At 37.4% G+C, this 27,350-nt stretch overlaps 2 protein-coding genes across 2 annotated transcripts in view; both read right to left on the reverse strand.

The window, feature by feature from the left end:
- Nucleotides 1-777: 777 nt before the first annotated feature.
- sox7 (SRY-box transcription factor 7) lies at nucleotides 778-7,303 on the reverse strand. The gene is made up of 3 exons (XM_067417072.1): nucleotides 6,916-7,303; nucleotides 3,534-4,059; nucleotides 778-2,330 (listed from the first exon to the last, which is right to left on the reverse strand). The coding sequence occupies exons 2-3, from the start codon at nucleotides 3,763-3,765 to the stop codon at nucleotides 1,375-1,377; spliced, it is 1,188 nt and encodes a 395-aa protein (XP_067273173.1). The 5' UTR covers nucleotides 3,766-4,059; nucleotides 6,916-7,303; the 3' UTR covers nucleotides 778-1,374.
- Nucleotides 7,304-13,108: 5,805 nt separating this feature from the next.
- The window catches only part of pinx1 (PIN2 (TERF1) interacting telomerase inhibitor 1), a 36,087-nt gene continuing 21,845 nt past the window's right edge, over nucleotides 13,109-27,350 (reverse strand). Inside the window, exon 7 of the mRNA XM_067417073.1 lies at nucleotides 13,109-13,913. Within this exon, the coding sequence (XP_067273174.1) occupies nucleotides 13,254-13,913 (660 nt within the window). The 3' untranslated portion in view covers nucleotides 13,109-13,253. The remainder of the gene's footprint in view (nucleotides 13,914-27,350) is intronic.

Raw genomic sequence — 27,350 nt, forward strand, 5'->3', positions numbered from 1 at the left:
GTGTTGCTGATAGCAAACTACGAACGTAGGGTGGATACCGCCGGTGGTTATGGTGACGGCCCGGCACAAACAACACCAAAAAATTACAGGTCAGCTTCTTAAAAGGACGGTAATCAAAAGGTAGCACTCAAATGCATGGAAAAAAGCCCCAAAATATAAAAAAAATTATGTTTAGCTATAAATAAAATATTTCTAAGAAATAACTGAGTAAAAATTCATGAACGTTTATTACTTTATTCTGAAACTTCCCATAAATCAGTTTCTATAAATAGTAATAATAAATAAAAAATAATACAAAAACTTTGTATATACTATCATACTATCACTATTATAATAATAATAATAATAATAAAATAAAAAAACTAAATACTGGGGGGGGGGGGGACTGTAATATAGCAATTTATATACTTACTAATAGCACCTGAAAATAAAGTAAAAATCTTGATCTACCTATAATTACAAAAGCAAGAGTCTTTTTTCCTGTATTTATATTGTGTTTTTATTTAGCGGCATCTAATTCAGATGGGACCTCAGAACATTCACTTTTAATTATATCACAAAATGATGGGCATCTGCAACATTTCTCCTCAAGTCCAGACCTACAGACAGAGTCGCTGTGCTGTACGTATACGGGCAAACACAATGCAATTCATCACGAAATCTGACAACTCCCAAGTCCTCCTCATCAAGAACGGTGTTCAACAAACATCAGTAATGAGCTATGTTCGTCCGCTTGTTATCGACATGTGTGGACATCAAATGTGAGAATGCTAAATGTATAAACTCAACATTTTATTTGAATTAAATTATCATGGCAAACCTAAATCGGCATACAACAGTATTCATTATTATTCTTTTAACTGTTTATGAGCATACATTTAATTCTTTTGAAATGAATGTAAAGGGAAAAGAAAAGGCAACATTTCCTTCAAAATTATCCTATGAAGGAAGAGACCAGCCTCACTTAAATAATTATTGAGGTAAAACAATTGAGGTTTGAAAAAAAGACAAACAAACAACAACAAAAAAAAAAGAATATATCTGGACTGAAAAAAACAATACAATTAGCTTTAATGCAAAGCAATTTGATATATAAATAAGCTTTATCGCATATGTACATGCTTTTGTGGCAAGATATGAGAGCATTTCTATGTTTGTCCATGTTTTTTTTTTCTTCTTCTTTTTACTTCCGTTCTCCTTTTGGAAACAAAGATGGGAATGAACTTCAGTTTTTTTTTATCTATGCATCCCTGAGGTGTCCTTTGACTTCCTGTAGCTTCTCTTTTCCGCTCCCCCCCTTCACCTGCCAGTCATATTGCTGACCCGTGTTGAGCCCACAGTCTCTGTCTGTGTCAATTGTCCCTGTTTTGGCGTTTATGAAATGCTGTAGTTGTTGTAGTAGGCTGCCGTGGCATCGGCCAATACGGAGATGAGACTCGTTTCCGTAGCACTGCTCGAGCAAACAGAAGCCGGCGTTACCTGGATGTGTCCCGTGACTGTCATCCCACCTTGCTCAGGGTGATAACTAGTGGAATTTAGGTACTGGTCGAACTCATCTCGATCGACCTCACCCAGCAATTCGGCCTGGCTCAGCTGGTCCAGACCCTCCAGGTGCCCCTGTTCTGGAGGGGGTGAAAGCTGGCCGAGGTGCCCCTGGTGCCCATGATGGATCTGAACCTGTGGGAATGAAGGGCTGTAATAGGACAGTGGATGTGCTGGAATAAAGGTCGCCCCATTTCCCTGGTGAGACATCTGGATGTGGCCCAGATGTGAGCTCCCACAGTGCAGAGGTGCCTGCTGGGAGTAATCGGGATGGTAAGGGGGTGGACTGCTCATGTGTGCCGGCGTGTGACGCCTGTCGTCTGGGCATGAGGTGGAAGACGAACAGGAGCTGGTGGAGACCGAGCTGGAGGACGAGTAGTAGGTCTGGTGTTCGTGATCCACGACATCCAGAGGCGACATCTCAGGTGGCGTGGGCAAGCCGTACGGGTACGTATCGAAGCTGCTGTTGGAACTTGCGGGATCTCTGAACACCCTGACGCCGGGTAGAGATGCGCTGGGAGAACCGAAGCCGCCACTCACGCCGCTCTCGTCGTCTTTATCCAGGGGGTGACAGCAACCTCGCGGATCCGGGAGGGAGTTTTGGTCGGGGCCGAGGGTGGTCAGGAGGAAGCCGGGGTCCACGCGTTTACAGATGCGCTTCAGCTGCTTCTTCCTGCGGGGGCGATATTTATAATTGGGGTAGTCCTGCATGTGCTGCACCCTCAGACGCTCCGCTTCCTCCACGTACGGTCTCTTCTGCGGTGGAGTTAAAGCTTTCCATGACTTTCCTGTTAGAGAGGCAAAAATAACACACACGTAAGACTTTATAATGTCTTCAAATGCATTTAGAGTTTTTGAGATTGACCAATTACAAACTAATAGCTTAACAAACCCATTAGCACCAACACAAAATAATGACATTTTTTATTATAAACAGTGCTACAGAGCCACATTTAGTTTCTCTAGTCTAGTCTAGTTTAATGTTTTCAGCATTTTTGATTATGTATAAATAGTATAAAGAAATAATCAACTAGTATAATTATTTATAATGTCAATTTACTTCTTTTTTTTTTATTCACCTGTACATTATTTGTTGCTTGACATTAATTGTATAGGCTACGGGTACTTGAGTTCCAATATTGGCAGTATATTGAGCTTTAATTTTTTTGTTGAAAGAGTTTTTAAAACCTGAGCAGTACATTATCATATAAATGACAATAACCAAATATATGCCAATGTTAAATAAACAACAACAACAACAACAAAACCACACAGAAATGATAGACATGCAAATTATAATCCGAAAATGTATTAATTCCTTATCCCATGAAGTTTTCTTTTTTGTTGTTGTTGCTATTTCTTACACAGACCTGAATATCAGACTGATTTCACATTAATTAATTTAAAATAATTTGTATGTTATTTATGTAAGTAATAATGTTATTAATTATTGTATATTATTTAAATGCTTTAAATATTGACATTAGTTTTTACATGTTATATAAACTCAGATTGATAAAGGCCTAGTATTTAATTTTGGATGTTGAAAAAGTCTCCCACACCGAAACTATAAATGTGTACCCTTTATCTAAATATAGCTAGCTAAATAAAATACAATCTAAAGATATAACGCATTTCACCTTGACTGCTCTATGTATTTCGGTTTTGTTTCAGTTTAATTTTCTCAGATTCACGCTCTCTTTGTACTTGATATGCCAAAAAAAAGTATTTTAATTCATGTCTACAATTAGTTTACAATTAGTTAAAATACAATTAACCATCTCACTTTCTGTAGCCTAATCAATGCAAAACAAATCCCAAAAACAACTGCATAACAGTGAATGTCTCACAAAGTGGCACACAACTTGACACTGACAATATAATCTATACTTTAATCATATTAATAATAATAAAAATAATATTCAATAGTCAATATTAATAGTAGAATTATTAGTAATAATAATGTAAAAATAATAATGACAATGTCTTACCCAGCATCTTGCTTAACTCCGCGTTGTGGAGATCGGGGTTCTGCACCGCGAGTCTCTTGCGCTCATCTTTGGCCCACACCATGAAGGCGTTCATGGGTCTCCTGATGCGCGGCTCCGACACCTTGTCCGCGGGAGCCCTGTGGGAGGTGTGTCCGTCAGGTACGTCCGCGTTTCCCGCAGAGCACTCAAAGCTCTCCGGCCAGGACGAATACGCGCTTATCAGAGCAGCCATGTGCGCTCTCAAAACTTCCCTTTCGTTTCAAACTTTGTTTCTCGGGCGCGAATGTGACCTAGAGATGTTCCTTCAGTTTTGAATCTAAAGCAAAGTAAAGCCGCAATAGGAGATGACTTTGACTGAGCAGCTGGTGGTTGAAGAGCACTATGAGAGAGATCAGTGTATGGTGCTCGACTCCCCCTCTGAAGCTGTGATTCACTGTTTCCTCCGGCATTGGGAAGCGCTTTATATGTGAGGAGCAGCTTCCAGCACAGGCCCACGGGAGGATCTCAGCTCCTCCTTGACTGCAACCTGAGACCAACGACAGAAAAAACGAGGTGACAAAAATATTTCAACAGCTTTACTACTAAATCACGTCATTAGCTGTCGGTTGGGTTTGTTTTCATGGCACGTTATTTTGATGAAGTGATGGATGCTGCTACCCGTTTTCAGTCAATGTAGTAGACATTTCATAAGAGTTATTCAACAGACAATAAGACATTCATTTAAAGATATTGCCATTTTTTAACGTTCACCAATAAAGTTTTTCCCCCCTCTTGTGGTTTATTTTACAAGATAGGAGGGACCTGTTTGGTTAGATCTAGAGCGGGGCACAGCCTAACGCCTTTTGACTTTTTCATTTTATTTTGTAAATCCACTTGGGGTTCAGAGTATTTATTTATTCCCACGTTAATTTCACACGCCTAGTACAATTATGTGGTTTCGTTTCATACACTGTATACTTTTTTCTTGTTTCACCTCGAAAGAATGGAAGTGAATGTGACAACATGCCCCATTGTAACATGAGCAGTGTAACATTACAGTTTAAAGTGTAATCTGGTGTAGCCTAATAGAAAAAATATATATAAAAGAAAAACTAAAATATTTTTGTCAGCATTTTTTTCTTGTCACAGTTTGACAAAAAACACATCGAAAAACACAGCTAGAGCATAGTTTGTATAGTTTGCAATAGAATTAATAAAAGTATAGGCTTCGTAAAGGGCTCTGCAGCGTGCCAATGATTACGCAATTACGTCGAAAACGTCACACTAGATGTAGGCAGAAGCAGGCCTACCCATAGATACGTATACATATCTATAGGCCTACCGGCCCTGTGTTTACAAAGTGCACACGGGAGAGAAGAAAAAAAAAGTAAAACATGTCGGACGATTTTGAGGTTATGTTTTATGGAAAAGCGCATTTGTATTAATCTTTGCACATTCGCTTGGAGCAGTAGGCCTACTTTAGTGTGACGTTTACAACGTGATCGTTCAATCGTCGCAGATTATCACAATATGAGCAATTTAGGTAAAAAAACCTAAAAGTATTATTTATTTATTTATTTATTTATTTATTTTTAACGGCTGATGGTTTCTCCAAATAAGACCCTATTCCTCGTGTAGAGCCTCTAAAGCCCTTCGAAGCGATTTGAAACTGTGTTGATTTGGACATTCAACCCTTTAGTTGAAATCCGAAGAAAAATCCTGAAATGTTCACCTCAAAAAATGTAATTTCTAAAAAAACAAAAGAAAGACATTAACATCTTGGATGAGATGGGGGTGAGTTGAATATCAGGACATTTTCATTTTAAAGTGAACTATCTCAACTAAATAACAGATTTAAAATCATATCAGCTTTGTCTAATTTTACATAAACACAAAATACAGATGAAAATTTAACTTAGTTGGAAAATTTACTTTTGCTATGGTTACAACGGGACATCCTGTCATCATTTCCTCTGTGGAGCTCAACTAGGGCTGAACAATTAATCGGACTTCTAATCGCGATTACGATTATGGATGCTACGATTATGTAATCGTTCAAAGCCACGATTACAAAAAAAAAGAAAAAAGTATATTAGTCTGTGTGCTTAGATAGCATGTTATGCTGTAACAGCAGAACGCTGACTGGCCAACGCACGCGAAATAGTACAGAAGCCCTGCACACAGCCTTTATGTTGTTTTCGTTTAGCTTCTAAACACAAATAAAGATGTTTGTTATAAAACCTGCAATTTCTGTCCCTCCATTTAAGTCCATTCCCAGTGCCCTGGGCATCATAAAGTATTAACACTTAGGGCATCAAGATGGCCAGCGGCGGGACTGGTTACAGCCCTGCGTTAGATTGTGCCCCGCTCACCCCTACTAACACAGGCTCTTCAGTGGTTCTTAAATTCAATAAACACTTTCTCAATATGCATTTCTGGTTCTTTGGAGATTAAAAAAAGTTGAAGTCACATTACAGGTTCTTCAGATCAAGGTATCTGGATTATTCAAAGTGCCAGTATATGTTCTGAAAAACTAGAGAATGAAAAAAAATATTCTATGCATCTATAAACTATCAAAACTTTTTGGTTCAATTAGAAACACTTATGTGAGTTGGGTCAGGAATAATTTCTAGTTCATAATTGTGTGCTGTTACATCTGAATGTTTGTCTTGATCCACAATGATATTATAAAGACATGAAATGATAACAAATTCTCTTATTTTTCCAATGTCAAAACAAAAATTCATAGCCTTAGGAAGCTTTTTTTTTAAAAATGTAGAATAATAATTTATTTAATAAATAAGGCACAAGAGGCTGCTAATTTGTGAATAGTCACGACTGGTGTTATTAGGCACAACCTGCATTAAAAATTGCAATCAGAAGCCAGGGCTGGGATTATCCATTTTATGAATTTTGATTTAAAATTTGGAAGCCTATAATAAATGATGATGCCAGGCTGAAAAGAGCGTGAGTGGGGTTATTTGGCATATGGATATAAAATTAGATAATAAACAATAAATTCATGTTGGGGTTGGTTGGCACTGATTGGTTTTACATGAATGTTGTGACCAAGATGCAAATTAAAGCTAAAGATACTAAGGAAAAAAACTGGTTTCCACTTTCAACAAAGGACTGTTCATAACATTATGTTGATTAAAGACAGCAATAGTGTTGAAATGTTGGTTAAGTGCTATATTTAGCTAAAAAATGTTAGAACCAGTTTTGAAGGGGCAGTCTACAAACATCCATGTATTTCTTCAGAATTTGTGACGTGTTTGTTTTTGCTGGAGGAAATGTTATTTAACAGTGTCTCATAACTATGAACACAGAACAGATTTTCCCGTACAGGCTCTTCTACATCATCTTACTCATCAAAACTTATTGACATTTCAGATCCTCATACTTCTGGTGCTGGATTGAACCCCTATTGTCACGATCAGACGGTGGAGGTCCTGTTGACAGCTGTGGTTCATGAAAGCTGAGAGAAAAAACAAAAAACCAAGAGATTCTGAACAGAGAAACTGATCCCAGAACTGACTTCAGTGAATGTTAGAAGTATCACTTTGTGACTGACCTTTGAATGAGAGCTCAGGTTCCAGTTCGGCGAGCAAGCAGAGGATGAACGCCATTAAAATGTGGGACTATTCCTCGCAGGAACAGGAAGAGGAGCTTGTTGGCCCAGATTGCAAAAACATTACAACAGAATATGACACGACACTTCCTGCTCTCCTCGTCCTACCTGCACATGTTTGGGTGTGAGGTGCAAACTATGATTAGGCCTACTCATTAATCCCGATCACTAAAACATATTTCTGCTAATGCATTTTGAGGTATGCTTTGTTTGACTGACATTGGGGAAATGCAGACGTGTGGAGTGTATCTGTTTATCCTCCATGCAGACTTTATGGAGCCACGCCCCTTTTTTTAGCACTGCACTCGTTGTGTTTTGTCTTGGTTTGTATTTTCACAGCATGAAGGAAAGATCTTACGGATTTATGAATGATCCACTCGTTTTAAAAAAATCTTCCCGGTCTAACCAACATTTTTTATGATATCCACTTCAATAATTACGATGCTCATGATAACTTTCGAACTCTATACAGTTAGTAAATCCACTGGACCTTACTCTTCGACAGTGATGCCAGTTACCATATAAGCGGAAGTAAAAACAAAAAACGGCTAAAGATGGCGGCACACTTGTTTCTCTGCTGCATAAGGTCTATATACACTGCAATGCATGAGGGACAAAAGGTGAATATTGGCATGACTTTAAGGCCTCGTCCACACGAAGCCAGCACTTTCCCAATCCGATCTTTTTTTCCCCTCGTTTCAAGAAATATCTGCGTCCACACGAGATTACCGAAACCGACTAAAAACGATGTAGTTTGCATGCCAGGCCAGTGTGTGGCGCTGTAATTCTGCCACAGAAATACACTAAAAACGGAGAAGAAGAGTTGTGGCTAGAAGGGGTATAGCAGTGGTCGGAGGTGAGGCAAAATCTCACAATAAAATAACAATAAATACATTTGCTACTTAACAGATGTGTTTTATAAATGCCTACACCTACCCCAACCCAAAACATACCCTTACAATAATGCAGATACGTTAATTAAATGACGCGATATTGATGTGCGCATGCCCAGTGCCCATAGTTGTATCCCTTAACTCTTTCACCGTGCTGGACGTAGTGTGATGACACCAACGTTTCAGAAAATATATGGATTCGCTGTACACACGAAAACGGAAGATGGTCGTTTTCAGATTTATCCACTTTGGGACCCGGTTTCGAAAAATATCGGATTCATGCCTCCAAAACGCCGGATCCGTGTGGACGAACCGCTGATACGGTATACTATTGAGAGGGAGAAGTGTCCCCTTAAAGGGTTAGTTCACCCAAAAATGAAAATTCTGTCGTTAATAAAAAAGCCTGTCTCACTACAGTGGCCCTACAATAATTTTATGAAGTGACGAGAATACACAAAAACAACAACTAATTAACGGGTTATAGTGATGTCCGATTTCAAGCTTCGTAAAGCCTCGGACTATAATGAATCAGTGTATAGATTTATGATTCGCATTGTGTGTCCAACCACCAAACTGCTGAAATCACATGACTTTGGCGATCCGAACCGCTGATTCGATACGCTGATTCATAACAGTTCAGAAATGTATTCCAACTTGGGTAAGTAATCAATGACAGAATTTTTATTTTTGGTTGAACTAACCCTTTAATCTAAAACCATCATTTTATATCACATTACTATACATTTTCAATGGTCAATGTAAAAATCTGGGGTCAGGAAAAGAAAAATATTTTTGAACATAGCTCCTTGCCAAGGCTGATTATTTCATTAATAATACAGTAAAAATAGTCATGTTCTAAAATATTGTTCCAATTTGAAAATTTACAAAATGTTTGTAAATGTAGTTTATTCCTTTGACAAATTTTTACTTTCGTTTTCAGAGTCACAGAATCCTTCTTTGTAAACCCATGTTAATTATTTGGCCGTAATTTATTAAATTACACTTTTTCCAGAATGGTAGTCATGAGGGTAAAGTGTGCTTAGAAACGTTGTGGTTAGCTGTCAGTCAATCAGCTATGCTCACGGATAATCTAGTAATATACCGGTATAATGTAATCTAGATTACTTTTAATCAGATTACTTTTAAACAAAAATGTATTTCTTGTATTAGATTTAAGAATTAGTTGTCTATAAACTGACAGTGCTGGGCAGATTACTTGCAAACTGTAGTGATGCCAAATTACATGATGAAAAATTGTAATTAGTAACTACACTGTAAAAAATTATATATGTTCAATAAGTTATGACAATATATGTTTTTACATTGTTTCAACTCATCAAAATAAGTTAAGAAATGTTAAACTTTTTTTATAAGTTATACAAGATGTAACTCAGTTTTTAAAGTCAGTTTAACAATCTAAGTTGAAATAACTTAGACATCCAAGTCGATTGTACTGCAAAAGTTCAAAATTTGCCTTTTTATTTTACAGTGTAGTTAGTAATCTACTTTCCTAATACAGTGTTGTTCCGCTTTTTGCTGACAAAAAAGCCCTGACCCGTCGAGACAAGGACTCCACTAGACCCCTGAAGGTGTGCTGTGGTATCTGGCACCAAGATGTTATCAGCAGATCCTTTAAGTCCTGTAAATTGCGAGGCGGGCCTCCATGGATTGGACATGTTTGTCCAGCAAATCCCACAGGTGCTCTATTGGATTGAGATCTGGGCAATTTGGAGGCTCAATTTGGAGTCAACACCTCAAACTTCTAGTGCTCCTCAAACTACTCCTGAACCATTTTTGTTTTGTGGCAGGACGGATTATCCTGCTAAAAGAGGCCAGAACCACCAGGGAATACCGTTTCCACGAAAGAGTGTACATGGTCTGCAACAATGCTTAGGTAGGTGGAACGTGTCAAAGGAACATCCACATGGATGGCAGGACTTAAGGTTTCCCAACAGAACATTGCCCAAAGCATCACACTGCCTCTGCCTCCCATAGTGCATCCTGGTGCCATGTGTTAGAGAAAACATGATTCATCAGACCAGGCCACCTTCTTCCGTTGCTCCGTCTTCAGTTCTGATGCTCACATGCCCACTGTTGGCGCTTTCGATAGTGTACAGGGGTCAGCATGGGCACCCTGACTGGTATATTCTGACACCTATCAGAACCAGCATCAACTTCTTGAACAATCTGAACTACAGTAGCTCGTCTGTTTGATCGAACCACACAGGTGAGCCTTTGCTCCCCACGTGCATCAATGAGCCTTGGCCGCCCATGACCCTTCACCACTGTTCCTTCCTTAGACCACTTTTGATAGACACTGACCACTGCAGACCGGGAACACCCCACAAGAGCTGCAGGTTTGGAGATGCTCTGACCCAGTCATTTAGCCATCACAATTTGGTCCTTGTCAAACTTGCTCAAATCCCTACGCTTGCTTATTTTTCTGCTTCTAACACATCAACTTTGAGGACAAAATGTTCACTTGCTGCCTAATATAGCCCACCCACTAGCATCACATTTGCATGTTCACAGTTCTCTGAAGTCAAATAATGGTTATATTGACATGCACGCAAACAAATAAAATATTCATATTTTATTGTTCAATCATTTTAATTTTTATCTAAAAGTAATTTAAAAAGTAGTCAAAATTCATTACCGTAAAGGAGTAATCTAATTACATTACTGACTACAATTTTCCTAATGTAATTTTGTCTCCATAACGGACTACAATTTGCGAGTCATCTGCCCAGCACTGTCAGTTTATAGTGAACTAATAAAGTTTAAAGGCAAATACTGCAGTTGATTCAATTAACTGAAATTTGTTCAACAATTACTACTGTTACCTATAAAATTAAATCAGGATCAAATACAATATTATTGCAATATTATCAATATTAAGCACCCGTGGAACACTGGCCCCCTTTAAAATAACATGACACAGTTTACCCCTATTGTGGCACAAGTGTTACTGGACCACTTTTTTTTTATATGTATTAATATCTCACTTGTCATTCGCTAAAGGGTAAAATAAGCTAAATGTGTCACTCCACATTTAGTGTTATATCCACAATGTGTTTTATCAATTTAAGGATTTGACAAAATAATCTGCACTTACATTTTTTTTTTAAAGAAACAATTGAAACAATATTCTGATCCCTCTCCCTTTGACAAGCACCTCAAAAGATTCTGGACATGGACCGTGGGAATAGGTAGGATGTAGCTCTATTATTTCATCACCACAAACGGGTTTGACGATGCTTTCAGATTTACCTCAGAAGCAGATGCCATTTATAGCGGCAGTCAAGACACATAAACAAACTAAGCCATTGCTGTGTGGCAGATTCTGCAATTATTGTTCAGAGTAACATAAGCTGTCCGTTTCCTTTTCCCTCTTTTTGCTTAAAACGCCCACTCAGACTCCAAACAAGATCATCTTGTTGGGGTTTCTGCTATTCTCTCAAAATGGCATATTCTTGAAAACGTTACTTTTGGCTTCTCTTTAATGAATTCTTGACACAGGTGAACAAACAGCGCATGAAAACGTCAGTTCCATTGGATTTGATTAATCAGGTAAAACAGGACATCCTTTGGTATGGCAGAATTTCAGAGGATCAATATTGACCATGTGACAAGGTCATTAGGATTTTAAACAAAAGCATCGTATTTGTTGCCAGTTACCCTGCACCATCTCAAGACTTCAGTCATATATACTTAACATACATTGGATAAGCTCAGCCCAATGGACAACATTATCATTATGAAAAGGTCTCAAAGCTACACATTAGCGTGACAAAGAAAAGCAGGGTCGTACGATTAATCATGCGCTTAAAAAAAGGAAGAAGTGTTTGTTTAGTGTCATCATTAAGGATACGTGCATAATGGGTGAGATTAAAATTAAGTCCCATGATCCATGTCCAAAAAACCCGTCTTTTTGTATAAATCATACTGACAGTAAACATTGCTGACATGTTGGGCTGGTCAAGTAATTCCAGAGAAGACAAAGATGAATCTGGCCAAATGGCAGATTCGAATCAAGACATTAAGGAACAACAACAACAAAAAAGGATCCCAAAAAACAGGTGAACTCGAATGGGAATTAATAAATTTGTCCCTGAAAACATAAATTGCCCTTCGGGCATCATCTGATCCAAATGTTATAAAGGGGGAAAAGGCTGTTACACAGTTTGTACAAGCAATATTCACAGAGCTGGTTTGTCAACATTGCATAAGTTATGCAAGTGAAGAATGATTCTTCATTGTAATGGAGCTTGAGGTGACCGTCACCACCTGCCACAAATATCACAATACACTATAAATAAGCTATTTTCAACACGGTAGTATATCGCTTAAATAAAGCTTTACAAGGATGTATTTAAAAAAATTAAAAGAACTAAAACCTTTGTTTTGACTATTTTCAGTTAGTTGTAATCATTTTAAACATGGTTTTGAAAGAGTGCATGCGAGTCCAGTTAAATAAGTATTACAATTAGTAATGTCATTTATTATCTCTACTTGGAAAAAATTTGGACAGGATTGGATTCTTTCCTATTCCCATTATGTAGAATACTGTAAATGTAAATATACATTTATACTTGATTCCATTTTCAACTATTTGGGGGTATTGTTTTTTGGGAAATTAAGCAGACCTTATATATATATAAAAATAAAAATAAACTTTAAAGGGGTCTTATAATGATTCTTAAGTGTCTAAATGAAAACTTTGTAATATACTTTAATTAAAAATTCTCATTAGCATTGCAAGAAAATTCATCGTGAAGCATGCGAGCGTTTCAAACTAGGCAGGAACACGAATATTGGTACAGATCCTTTATTCAGGAGCAGCTCCTTATCAAAACCTACTTTATACTGGCCTTCGTTTATAAAGCAGTCTGGTGAGAAATGATTTGCGGTTCGCGCAAACATCAAAGCATTGACGTTGTTCGGGGGCAATATTCCCTTTGAAAACAAAACTCAGCCACTGCGTCTTCAGCGGTTCCCCAAGAACAGACCACCACAATCGCTGTGACGTCACACAGTCGAACGGCTTGATGTGAGACTGGAGAAAACTCGACTTTTCATGTTTTTAAAGTGTTTTAATGTTTTTGTGATTTATTTTAAATATGGAGATACAAACCAATTCATTCATTTTGGTGATCACAATATTAAAATCCTGACGATATCATAAAGCCAAGAGTTTCAAGAGCAGTCAGTACAAAATCATTTTTTCTGTTTTTTCTTGTTCTTTTTGGACATCACTTCCTCAGTTGCTCCCTCCTCTTCATCTTGTTGTCTTCTTTTCTTTTTATCTGAAACTTTAGGGTCCACATTCTCAGTTTCTACTGTTTTATGTTCATCCGTATGAACCTCTAGAGATGTTTTTTTCTCCTTCTTCCTCTTCCTTGTGGTGGGAGCCTCATCTTCAGTGGCACCATCCGTTACTGTAGGGGCGCTGCACACATCCTCTTCCCTCTCCTCTCGTTTCCTCTTGTTCTTTTTCTTTTTCTGTGAGTAACTAGGCTCTTCAAAACTCTCTCCTGTTACTGAGGTCAGTGCATCTTCCTCTACCTTTTTCACTGTGCCATCTCGATCACGCTCTCTGTCCTTTTTCTTCTTTTTCTTCTTTTTGGACTGTTCCATATCACTGGTGTTCTGGGAGTCCTCCATGGAGGCAGATGTAGCCCGTGGAGACGCTGCGTTGTTGCTGACGGCCGGGTCACATGTTCCCCGAGCCTTCTTGATCTTGGCCATCCGCTGGGCAAAGTACTCTTGCATGGTCAGTGTGCTGGTCACTGTATTTAGTTGCTTCTCTGGGTTTGAATTAGTCACTGTATCACTGTCCTCTTCTCTCTCTTCCTGAGAATCAGGTCCACTGCTTCCCTGAATGACAGAAATGGACAAACATGAGAACGTTATGACATGGATAATTTATATATTTTTGTTTAAATATTTGATGATAAAATGTAATACAATTGTATAATAATAATAATAATTATTATTATTATTATTATAGAGTATTTTTTACAAGGAAAATGTTTGAATTTTTTACTGTATTAATATCTCTTATTATTATCATTATTATTGTGAATAGTGTATATTTTATAACAATCACTTAAATATAATATTATAACTGTATAATACAATTTATATTACATTACATTACATACATATATTATACAATATATTACTACTTTATTTTATTATTAAGTGATAATATGGTATACAATATTTTTATAATTAAAAACAAACAATATTATTATTATTACATTTTATAATAAAACAATTACAAATTATTATCATCATTAAGTAATTATACAGTAAATTATTATGAAGAATTACCATTTGAAATATGATTGCCTAATAAAATACACATACATATCCAGTCATGTATACAGTGAGGGAAATAAGTATTTGAACACCCTGCTATTTTGCAAGTTCTCCCACTAGGAAATCATGGAGGGGTCTGAAATTGTCATCTTTGGTGCATGTCCACTGTGAGAGACAAAATACAAAAAAAATATAAAAAATATTTAAAAAACAAAACCATTTTTTGAGCACCTGTCTATCAGCTAGAATTCTGACCCTCAAAGACCTATTAGTCTACCTTTGTCCACCTCCACTCCATTCATTATCCTAAATTAGATGCACCTGTTTGAGGTCGTTAGCTGCATAAAGACACCTGTCCACACCATATAATCAGTAAGATTCCAACTACTAACATGACAAGACCAAAGAGCTGTCCAAAGACACTAGAGACAAAATTGTACACCTCCACAAGGCAAGAAAGGGCTAAGAGGAAATTACCTAGATGCTTGGTGAAAAAAGGTCTACTGTTGGAGCAATCATTAGAAAATGGAAAAAGCTAAACATGACTGTCAATCTCCCTCGGACTGGGGCTCCATGCAAGATCTCACCTCGTGGGGTCTCAATGATCCTAAGAAAGGTGAGAAATCAGCCCAGAACTACACGGGAGGAGCTGGTCAATGACCTGAAAAGAACTGGGACCACCGTTTCCAAGGTTACAGTTGGTAATATATTAAGACGTAATGGTTTGAAATCATGCATGGCACAGAAGGTTCCCCTGCTTAAACCAGCACATGTCCAGGCCCGTCTTAAGTTTACCAATGACCATTTGGATGATCCAGAGTCATGGCAGAAAGTCATGTGGTCAGATGAGACCAAAATATAACTTTTTGGTCATAATTCCACTAAACGTGTTTGGAGGAAGAAGAATGATGAGTACCATCCCAAGAACACAATCCCTACTGTGAAGCATGGGGGTGGTAGCATCATGCTTTGGGGTGTTTTTCTGCACATGGGACAGGGCGCCTGCACTGTATCAAGAAGAGGATGACCGGGGCCATGTATTGCAAGATTTTGGGGAACAATCTCCTTTCCTCAGTTAGGGCACTGGGTTGGGGGCTGGGTCTTCCAGCATGACAATGAACCGAAGCACAACCAGGATAACCAAGCAGTGGCTCTGTAAGAAGCATATCAAGGCTCTAGCATGGCCTAACCAGTCTCCAGACCTAAAGCCAATAGAGAATATTTGGAGGGAGCTTAAACTCAACAGGGGCAGAAACCTGACTGATCTAGAGAAGATCTGTGTAGAGGAGTGGGCCAAAATCCCTCCTGAATGTGCAAACTTGGTGGAAAACTACAGGAAACATTTGATCTCTGTAATTGCAAACAAAGGCTACTGTACCAAATATTAACATTGATTTGCTCAGGTGTTCAAATACTTATTTGCAGCTATAACATACAAATAAATAGTTTAAAAAAAATCATACATGATTTCTGGATTTTTTATTTTTTAGATTATGTCTCTCACAGTGGACATGCACCTCTGACGACAATTTCAGACCCCTCAATGATTTCTAAGTGAGAGAACTTGCAAAATAGCAGGGTGTTCAAATACTTATTTCCCTCACTGTACATACATATACTGTAATCACTGAATATTAGTAAAAGTGTATATTTTTATATTATAAACTGCATAATACAATTACATTAATTTATTACATTATTATGATTATTACTAATAATAAAAGTACTATTTCAAAAAATCTAAACAAAACATTGTGCAAGTAGAACAAACTGATGAAATGATTGTGTCAAGTGAGAGTACCTGACACCGTCAGTCAGGACAGAACAGGACAATTAATTTAAAGTAACATGATGTACACACCCACATACGTGTCATTAAATGCTTCAACTGTTGTCAATCAACTTCCTGTCATGCTGAGACTTGTCCCAGGTATCTAATGACACAGAACTGCGTCTGAAGTATCAGCTTAGAGACGTTTACAGAACACTCCAAAAAAAACAAAAAAAAAGACACGTCTTAAGTCTTCCTCTAAATCGATCAAGAATCAAATTCTGTTAATTTCTTCATATTTTGTGTTGTATAATATTCACCACCACAATTATAAAGATGAAACCGTTTAAAAGGAGGCGTATCTACAAGTCACTGTGTAAATGACTGGATTAAACAACTGATTCCTGAAAAACTTGCCTGATGAGTGAGAGTCAGAGCTCGCGTTGGCCACACTAAGACAGCGATTATGAGCATTAAGAGAGAGAACAAACTTTCTAGCGTAACATACAGCTTAATCATGACAAGCAAACTATAGCCAGACACGGTGACTATGTTGAAAGACCACAGAGGAACACTTTAGATTAAACTGTCTTCTTCCAATACTTTATCACGGTGACTCTCTCTCCCATTCGTCTTCATTTTGCTAATGGCCTCCTCAATGCATAATGATTTGCAGTGAAGAATACCCGCTTCTGAAGCCTGCGCTAAACCACGCTGGTGCTCTACATTACGCCAGAGACGGTGGTGAAAACGGCATTTTTCAAAAGATGTATGGAGGGACCGGATGGGGAAAAAAAACTGTTTGCAAAGGTTTTGTACAGCCAAGAAACAATACACATATGACTACCTACAATTCTAAAGAGGTTAAAAGCTTTCTATATACAAATTGTGAAAAGTACCTCAACTACACAAACATTATAATAACTTTTTTTAAAAGGTGAAGTGTAAAGTGTTTATGAGGTTCTATTGACAGAAATCCAATATAATATGCATATCTGTTTTCAGTGGTGTATAAAGACCTTACATAATGAATCCGTTATGTTTTTATTACTTTAAAATGAGCCGTTTCTATCTCCATACACCGCGGGTCCTCTTACAGTGAAGTCACCATTTTGCGCAGTCATTTTTCTACAGTAGCCCTAAATGGACAAACTGCTCTTCAGAGCGCTAGCTACTCTCTGCTGTCTCAGACAACGACATCTTTGTCCTGTGTCAGCCACCGTAGCTTCTCTATGGGCTAACAATGGGACGAGTGAGTGGTGGGCCGATGCAATTTGTAACCTCACCGCTAGATGACACTAAAATTTACACAATGCACCTTGAATTTTTGTATAATAAGAAATTGGTGAAAACATGAGATAGCGCTAACCAGAACGAGACAAGATTTTTGCACAGTATTTTTAAGAAATCTTAAATGGCACAATTCATGACAGGAAAAACAGTTAGCATGTGCATTTTGAAACGTTTTAACTAATCATTTAATGAATGTCATTTCAGTTCTACTAAGTGGCCAAAACTTGCATCTTGTACAACGGTTCTAAGGCTGTTTTGCCCTCTAGGGTCCCACGACAGTCACGTGACTGAAAACTATGAATAGGTCAAAGTTCTGCAGGTTTTAATGTGTGCATATTTTTAGACAATACCAGCAACAATTATGACATCAAGTAGGAGTGGGACAAACAAAATCCGGCCGTGAGACATTATCGATATATTTTTTTATACATAGCCTACCCGCAGCTGCGTTTTTCAGTCACTTCCTTTTTAATCTAAGCACAGGGCTCTAGACTGTAGCCGAATATACACTATAGTATGCAAATATTAAACTGTAAAATACTATTTAAATATTACTCCTGCATTCTGCTGCATGTTCTGTGTCTCCGTGTAGATGACGGACGGACGGACGCGCGCGCACATACACACAGTCAAACACACGTGACACTCGTTTGCTGTCTTTTTAGACACTGCAGTTGTCCTAGGTCAATATATGAGGACATGAACGCATAAACCGTCACTTTATGAGGCTTTATCGTTTCACTTGAGAAAACTGTCATATCATGAACACAGACACTCAAAGGTCTTCATGACAACCCATCAAAATAAAAGTTTGGTTTAATGTGAAGAAATTAACAGAAATATATTAGACTCCTGTTGTACAGAAGATTTAGCTGTTCTCTCTAGAAAATAAGCATTTTTTTATGCTTATGGCTGTTTGATAGCTGTATACGTTATCATCGCTATCAAAATCCAGAGTTCTGTATTTTCGTACGTGAATTTTTGTTGTAGGCTATAAAAAAAATAATTATAAAAAATAATAAAATTGTGTACTGTGCTAATTAATTGAGATTTCTTACAGCTCTTACAGGTTGTTGGCCTTGTTTGTCTCGTTGCTTCTATTGCTCTCCCCTTTTTTGTAAGTCGCTTTGGATAAAAGCGTCTGCTAAATGATTAAATGTAAATGTAAATACGCAGTTAGTTATTGTACATTTAAAAATAAATAAATAGATGACCTGTTAATAAATGGAATACATGATATGACTGACACTTTTTTCATTTACAGAATAATATCGTGATATATGGTGGATGATTTTCTTGCAATATATCTTCGGTCACAGAATCGCTGGTGTTGTGATATATCGTATCATGGGCAAAATATCGTGACAGTATCGTATCATTAGTTAACCTGTGATTCCCACCCCTAACGTCAAGGGGTCAATTTAAGAGTCAACCTAAACAATGCCCACAATATCTCTCTATGGTTCAGAATAAATAAAGCACTCATCATAATTAGGTAAGGCAATCAGTGTGCTCCCAGAAAACTTTCATTAAAGGATGTAAATTAATTAATTTCAGTGATGTAATTATTAAGCAGTAGTTACATTTTAATAAACAACATTAAATAGTGACAAAGTTTGTACACATGCCCTTCAGTTGGTGCACGTGAACATTTTCACATCAGTTTCTGCCTTTATAAAGTCTGATGTGTGATACTCTTTTGGCGTAGGATAACATCCATGGTATTTAGGATCAAATCAGATGCATGTATTATAAATGAGTCCCCAGTTCTTGGAGTCTTAGCTGATAGGTTCATTCTGATGTTTTTAATAAAGAGACATGTGAAATATGCAGCTATGGGTCGACCAAGACCAGGGTTAGGAACCAATGTTCTAGATGGTCATGGTGACTACAAGTTGCTGCCACAGGGCCCTCAAAAGTTGGAAGTCGCCCAGAGGGAGACTGGAGAACTGCAGATGTAGGCTCATTAAAACAGAAGTCTTACTTTTTCCCTCCCCAAAAAATAAAATCTATATTTCTGGTTTAAGGGGACCAAAAGAGGTCTTCCGAGGAGATGCGGCTGACAGCGTGTAGCAGGGACTTAGAGAAACGACTGGGGGGCATTTTGGAGCGAACTGTGAAATTACTCTCCGGAGAGAAAGAACGAGGGAGGAGAAGTAGAAGAGGAAGAGAGATGGAGCGAGTGGGGAAATCCTCTTCATCGGAGAGGTGGTGATAGTGTGTGTGTGTGTGTGGTGCGACGTCTCACCGCCTGGGGACCTCCATTAGGCTTATCTCTCTAATGTGCCGAGAGAAGTGCTGCTGGTAGCATTCCCTCAACAGTGCTGAGCACGGATTGGGTTATACCACACACATGCAAGCGCACAACACGCAAACAAACAAGCCAGCAGGAAGGCTGACACGGAGATAACGCAAGTCCAGGTTTCATGACTATGCTTGGACGTCCTAATGAGGGTGTAAACACAGCAAAAATGGCCCCCGAATGTTCTCAGACACTCTCTGGCTTCTTCTGCCTCCACATTCCCCTCGTTCTTTCTCTCCTCCTGGCAGATGGGAGGCCCCAGGAAGAGGATGCGTTCCCCGAACTGTGTGCAGCGTTCAGATAAGGCCCCTGCAGCAGGAGCTATGGGCTCTTTCCTGCTCCGCTCTCCCCAGGCATGGGCGGCTGGAGGGGTGGGGGCGGCGCGGCAGTGGGGTTGGACTTGGAAGGGGGCGTCGGGACATTCAAAAGGCCGCGATGAGGAAACAAGAACAAGACATCGTGGCTGACGCCAACACATTGCAGCAGACAGTCCAGAGCAGCAAAGGACAGTGAGAAAAACATTTTTGAAATGCCTCAGAATGTGTTTAACAAACCAAAAAATAAAATCTAATTGTGACAACACTCTGGAATTTGCTGCTGAAAACTGCAACTAATTTGTCCCACTCTGTGGTATGTCAGAGAGTCCCTAATTTATAACACAAAAGTAATATTCCTCCCAGCATGGAGACACGGCGCTCTGACTACGCTAGTTTAACACTGCAAATGCTGCGTCAGCAATGAGAACTTCTAGTGTCCAGGGATTAAAGACTGCAATATGGTACAATAATACTGTGCTATATATAAAGTTATGATTATTTCTAGTACAGATTTTTTGTAATACTTTTAGAATAATCCCAGCTGAGAATGTTAAACTATCAAACAATACCTGTAGTAGTGCATTAATACAGTGGACATGCATTACGAGCAGGGTATAGGCAAGTTCACAGTTTGTTAGTAGTGTGCTATCATTATAAAAATGACAAAATAAATACTTTTTTTTAATAAAAATAATGTTTGCTTTGGTCTATTTTGCTCCGATTCTACCCTGCAAATCAGACTTACAATTATGTCATGTTTCTGCAATAATAACAACCCATTTAGATAATCTCTGAAAGAAACAAAAAGTAATAAAAAAAACATTTAAAATAAAAAAAGTACATAAAATGTGCCAGACGAGCTCTTATTGTAGCATTCAAATGTAGAAAACACAATTAGATGTTATAAAGCTGGAATTGAATGATCAATCAATCTTCATTCAGGGGAATTTTTTTTCTTTTCAAAAAGACATCAGCGTTTTTCCTCTTTTTATCGCTCCAATTTTGGAGGATGGAAGCATTTGAGGATAATTTACTCCTTTGAGGGTTCCAAGTTAAACTATATTCTAAACAAAACGTATCACGGCCCATTATGCTCGCAGGCCAATGGATAATATTGAGACGATATTGGGAAGAGGGCTGATTGTGTGAGCGTGTTCTCATTGTCCTGCCACTATTATAAATTTGGTGGTGGCCTGGGCTTATGGATCGGGACCCAGATTACCCAGCTGTCCCTCCCTGATGAGGAGAAAGGACCCTCTGCGCCATCCTTCATACCATTCACGTGGGTGGACAGCAAAACAGGTGGCACCCACGCAATACAGCGCTTTGCATGGTTTAATGAGCATTTTAACATGTATCATGATATAATACATTATGTGAACGTAATGTAACAAAGTAGAACAAAGCAAATAGTCCAATTACAAGACACCCTTTGATTCAAAGTACTTTAAATGTATGCTTGGCATAATGCTCTTTAACAAGGCAACACTATACAAGTTGAGTTTACAAAACTTTAGATAACTTGCTATTTAAAAAAAATAAAAATGCATTCAAATGTTGCATAAAACGGCTTCATAGCATTGGATCAAATTTAAATACCGATTAATGGATACAAATAAGCACATTGCTGCTTATGATAATAGTAATAATTATATTTTTCTTAATATAATAATTATTAATATTGATATTATTATTATTGATAAAGAACCAGATATACACCGAAGGCATTCTTTTAAGTTGGATGGTGTATGTTCAGATGATATTATAATTAATAATAACAATAATATTAACAATCGTTTGACAGCCCTATTATTAATACAAATTGTGTGTGCATTCAAATATACATAATTACACACAGTACACTCATATATTATGTAAACAAACTTTTATTTTGGACGTGATTAATCACGATAGTTTGACAGCACTAATTAATATTGATATTACCATTGTCATCATCATCATTATTATTATTATTAATTTAACTACACACACACACAAAATACATTTTTTAGGGTGCATTGTGTATTTTAAATTGGTATAATAATAAATATTGTTTTATTATATGTATTATGATTATTGTTATTATCATTAAACCAGATAAACACCAAATACATTATTTTAGGTTGCATGGTGTGTTAAATTGATGATAATATTTAAAACAATATTTTATTATTATTATTAATACAATTTAAAATTTACAACAGACAACATTAAAAAAAAATCCAAACCCTGAAACGAAATGAATAAAATAGGGTAAGTGAAGGTGTAATTGATGAAGAGGTTTTTGAATTAAGTAGACCTAATGCAAACAGTAAGCTAGCGTGATGCAGACCTCTCCACCAACCCTAGACTTCATTACTTATCACGAGTAACAAATGGCAACAACACACTGCATAGGGCATCATCACTAAACTCTGCTTGCTTTACAATGTAAAGTGCTTGCCTTTCTGTGCCCTCCAAGGAGCTGATGTGTCAGCCCCAAGATGGAGGACACACCATTTATTCTCTGCCCTGCTGTGATTTATTAGATTAAACTGGCGGTGATTAAATGCAAGCCGAGACCCACGAAAACAGCAGTGGTGGTGGCTCTCAGGAGCGTCGGGTGGTTAGCTTCCTCTGTTCATACTGTAATCACCATGCCAGGGCAGCCCTGCCTGGGCTTACAATGACTGCTGAAGTTGGCCACTTCAGTTACCCTTTTTAGTTAATGCCGTTTTTATTTTCACACTAATTTGTACATGTCAGTGGGTTGGCAATGGGCGTAAAGCCAGTTGCCGGAGGGTATGTAGCAAGCAGTCATTTCGGCCCGTTTCTTCATTATTCTGTAGCCCTGTCAACAGCGTAAGGGAGGCTGTGCTTTTGTTTGAGGCAATTAGATGTTATCTGAGAACATATTAGGGCTCTCCTGCTTGAAAACAAACATGCCTTTGAACACCGGCGCACAGGCGTCGGTTACCGCATTAGTTGAGAAGTTAAACATGCCGGACCACATGGTTGCAACGTGCCAGTTCACACTGCTGTCTGGATCTGACTGAGCACAAATCTTCTAGTCATAATATGCAGTCTTATTGTGGGCTTTTGCTATTTATTGTGCAATAATGTGAAAAAGCTTTCTGGTTCTACGTTTTTAAACAGAGGACGGAAAATTATATGGAATCTGGAAATGTCGCATGACAGATTTGAACTCGCACCCCTCACATAAGCACCAGAACTCAATGCTAGCCACCAAGCCATGGTTCAAACATTGGCACTATTGTTTAAAAGTCTGGGTCAGTAACTAGATTTAAAAATAAATAAATAAATAAATAAATAAATAAATGTGTAATGATTTTATTTAGCAGGGATGCATTTAATTGATCAAAAGTGACAGTAAAGACAATTATAATGTAACATAAGTCTTTTAATTTCAAATCAACTTCATATTCAAAGCAAGATGAAAATTGTTTTATAATTTTCCACAAATATTAGGCAGCACAACTGTTTTCAATATTGATAATTGTTTCTTGAGGATCAAATCAGCATATTGCAACAATGATTTCTGAAGGATCATGTGACACTGAAGACTGCTTAACAGTCTTCACATTTTAAAATATATTATAATACATAAAGTTATATCAAATTTTAATATTTCACAACACTGCCGTTTTTACCATACTTTCTGATCTAATAAATGCAGCCTTGGAGCATAAGAGACTTCTATTAAACCCCATTTAAACTTTTTGACTGAAAACTTTTAAACAATAGTACAACTTTAAAATGAAATTTGCTAGTAAATAATAAATAAATTCTTGGTTCTTCAAAAGCAAGAATTCAAATCTTTAGAATTCAGTAGTAACCTCTCCAAATCTCTCAAATTTATTTCCAAAAAATAATTTGTGTAATATATTAAATGTGGATTAAACTCAGCGGTTTTGTTATGGGAGCACTATAAACCTGCTGGCATATTTGGAGCTCAACTTTTGCATCCTCAGCAGCATTTCACTATTCAACTCCGCCCACCAGCCGACTCCCCTGCGGCCAATGACATCGCTGCCTCTCGCCCCTTCACCACATCTGCCAAATGGTGCAGCCTCTTCTCCTCATTTGGTGAGGTGGCGGCATCAGGGGAACGGGCAAGTCAACTGGCTGGCGATCCTTCATGAGGACGGGCGTGGGCTGATTCAGAACAGCTACAGGTACCACCCTCTAGTCTGAGGGCTTTGTGTTAGAGCTGCCGTGGGAGTGGGAGAGGCCACGGGGGGGGTCACGCCAACCCCTGGAAACACAGCACGAAGAAATGCCTGACCGCTTGAACGGAACCATGGAGACAACCACAGACGCGAATCCTTTGCCGCTTACTTTAATAAAAGAAAAATCCCTTCTTTTTTTTTTATACACAAGTTTATATTTGAGTATTTTATTCAGTATTTGCTGAATAAAATATATGCATGACCAATTCCTAACATAAAATAAAATTATAAATAAAATTATGCAACAACAACAGTATATATATATATATACACACACACACATTTTTGACTTGTATGTTAATTTTTGACTTGTATATTAAAATATTCAAGCACAATTTAAATATTAAAATTTTGAATGTTTGGGGTTGGGAAGTTGTTTTAATGGTTTTGAAAGTCTCTTCTGGTCACCAAGGCTGCATTTATTTGATTGAAAATACAGCAAACACATTAATATTATTTAAAAAAACCTATCTATTTTATATTTACAATGTCATTTATTCATGTGATGGCAAAGCTGAATTTTAATAAAATAGACCAATGCATACTGGAAATATGTGGAAACATTGTAAATCTTTTTACTGTCTGATCAATTAAAAAAGTAATATTACTAAGCAAAAAAAATTGAATGGCAGTGTACATATTGTAACATTTCAAAATAGTTTGATTTTAAGCAACACACCTACAGCAACAGGTAGCAATTGATATATTTTGGGCTAAATTAAATATCACTGGCACAAATAAACATTAAAAAGTAAAAAGAAAAATGGCCAAAATCATACTACACTTACTTGGACTATCAAATGTATCATTGGATTTTCAAACTTAATGTCTGTTGTTTGCAGCTTCAACCTGAAAAATCTAGGGCACAATAATATTGAAACTAAAACTTTGATGTGGACATTATGCTGAATAGACAATATTTATTGAGCAATTTAAAGTGTGCAGACCAAATCAGACAATTGTCTGAAATGCATTCCACATACACACACACACAGACAGAGTTTCACACAAAATATATAAGTGTAGGCCTTAGCGATCCACCATTGACGCAAAGAGCAGTGGTAAAAAATGACTAAGTTTCACTGATGTATGAAGCAGGAGGGAGTCCATTTATCAGCGGGCCCTCAGCGGTCGCCTGCTCGGGTCCCTCAAGTCACAGGCCGCGACGCTCCCCTTTTGACTGATTAATTAGCCAATCACAGGACATTTTTCACCAGCAGCAGGAGGGTTTATTTCAGCTAATGCTGGGGCCTCGTAAACCGAGCCGCGTTCAAGCAAACTCGGCTCTTTCCTTTGGGCCTGCCGGAGAGGAGGGGGGTACGGAGGGGCCGAGGGAGATAAATCACACCCACTCCTCATGACTCCATACACACTAGCCTACAGCCTAACTAAGGCCCCCGAGAAGAGAACGAGCCAACGAGAGAAAAGGGGATGGGTAGGGAACAAAATAAGAGACACATCAAGTATAAATACTGAAAGCTAAAAATATAAAAACAAATGTGATCAGGTAAAGACGGTTGTGATAAAAGCACAAATGAAAAAATGCCAAAAAGCACTAGTCATGACCATTGCTCTCCCTGCCACTGAGACTTTCCCACATCCTTCAGAGCAAAAGGCAGTGATGGATGGCAGCACGGCCTCCAGACAGCAGCCTGTTCGGACACTGCCGGCTCTCCAGCATGCTTGTGATGGCCATCCGTTATAGTAGTGTTTCTCAACCAGGGGCCAGGCCCACTAGGGGGCCTCAGGAAATATCCAAGATGGGTTAAACATATAAGACATTTAGATTTAAGATCAGTTAAACTGCTAAAAAAATTCAATGCAAGCTTGCATTGATTCCTACTTTAGGTTTCTTCTACAATTGTTGAGTTATTCTTTTTTATTTATGAACAAGGATTCCCATGACCTTGAAAAACCTAGATATAGGAGGACATTTTTTAATTGTGGAAAAGTGATGGAAATTTCTAAATTAATATAATTTTTTATTATTATTTCAAGGTCTGAAATATTTTGAATGATATATATATATATTTTGAAATATACGTATATATATACATATACGTATATATATATATATATATACATATACATATATATATATATATATATATATATATATATATATATATATATATATATATATATATATATATATATATATATATATATATATATATATATATATACACGTATATATATATATATATATATATATATATATATATATATATATACGTATATGTATATATATGTATATATATACATATACATATATATATATATATATATATATATACGTATATACATATATATATATATATATATATATATATATATATACGTATATGTATATGTATATATATATATATATATATATATATATATATATATATATATATATATATATATATATATATATATATGTATATATATACATATATATACATATATATATATATATATATATATATATATATATACATACATACTGTCGATCACAGTCTGTCAGCGTGTTTATGCGAACAAAAAGTGGACAACTGGATTTTGAGAGAAAGATGGAGCAATTTGATCACTTTCCATTTTTTGTTGAACTTCCTCCGAGATGTGATGTTTGAAACATTAAGTAGTGCCTAATTCATATAGAAAACAAATCAAAACTCATTTGTAAAAAAAAAAAAAAAAAAAAACGACCTACCACAAAACAATTGCCCCTTAAGTTTCTTAAATCAAGGTAATGAGATCAGGGGAGACTTGGAACGGGCTCCCATGTGCACGCATGTGTGTGTCAGAGAACACTGTGACAAGAGATAAGGGACTGGCAGGAAGCTCTGAGAGAGGGAAGGAAAACCCCTGGTGCAAGAGTTGGGAGTGAGGGCGGCCAAGACACAGCAGCAAGCAGCAGTGAGATCGGCCCTTTGCATGGACGCTAACTGCATGATGCACTTAAAACCTGCAAGGTGACAGCGATGGCACAGGCTCAGTCACAGTCACAAATACTGTATTAAACAGGTTTATAAATCATCTTCACGTCCCGTTTTGAACCCACCATGCATCTATAAACTGAAGCAAAAATCTTCC

This window comes from Pseudorasbora parva, chromosome 15, assembly GCF_024679245.1.
Source record: "Pseudorasbora parva isolate DD20220531a chromosome 15, ASM2467924v1, whole genome shotgun sequence".
Lineage (NCBI taxonomy): Eukaryota > Metazoa > Chordata > Actinopteri > Cypriniformes > Gobionidae > Pseudorasbora > Pseudorasbora parva.

What these genes read in the sequence shown, in the direction of transcription:
- sox7 (XM_067417072.1), bottom strand. Translation starts at nt 3,765, where the DNA reads ATGGCTGCTCTGATAAGCGCGTATTCGTCCTGGCCGGAGAGCTTTGAG. An exon ending in GGAGTTAAGCAAGATGCTGG is followed by an intron (nt 2,331 to 3,533) that starts GTAAGACATTGT and finishes CCTCTCTAACAG; the next exon opens with GAAAGTCATGGAAAGCTTTA.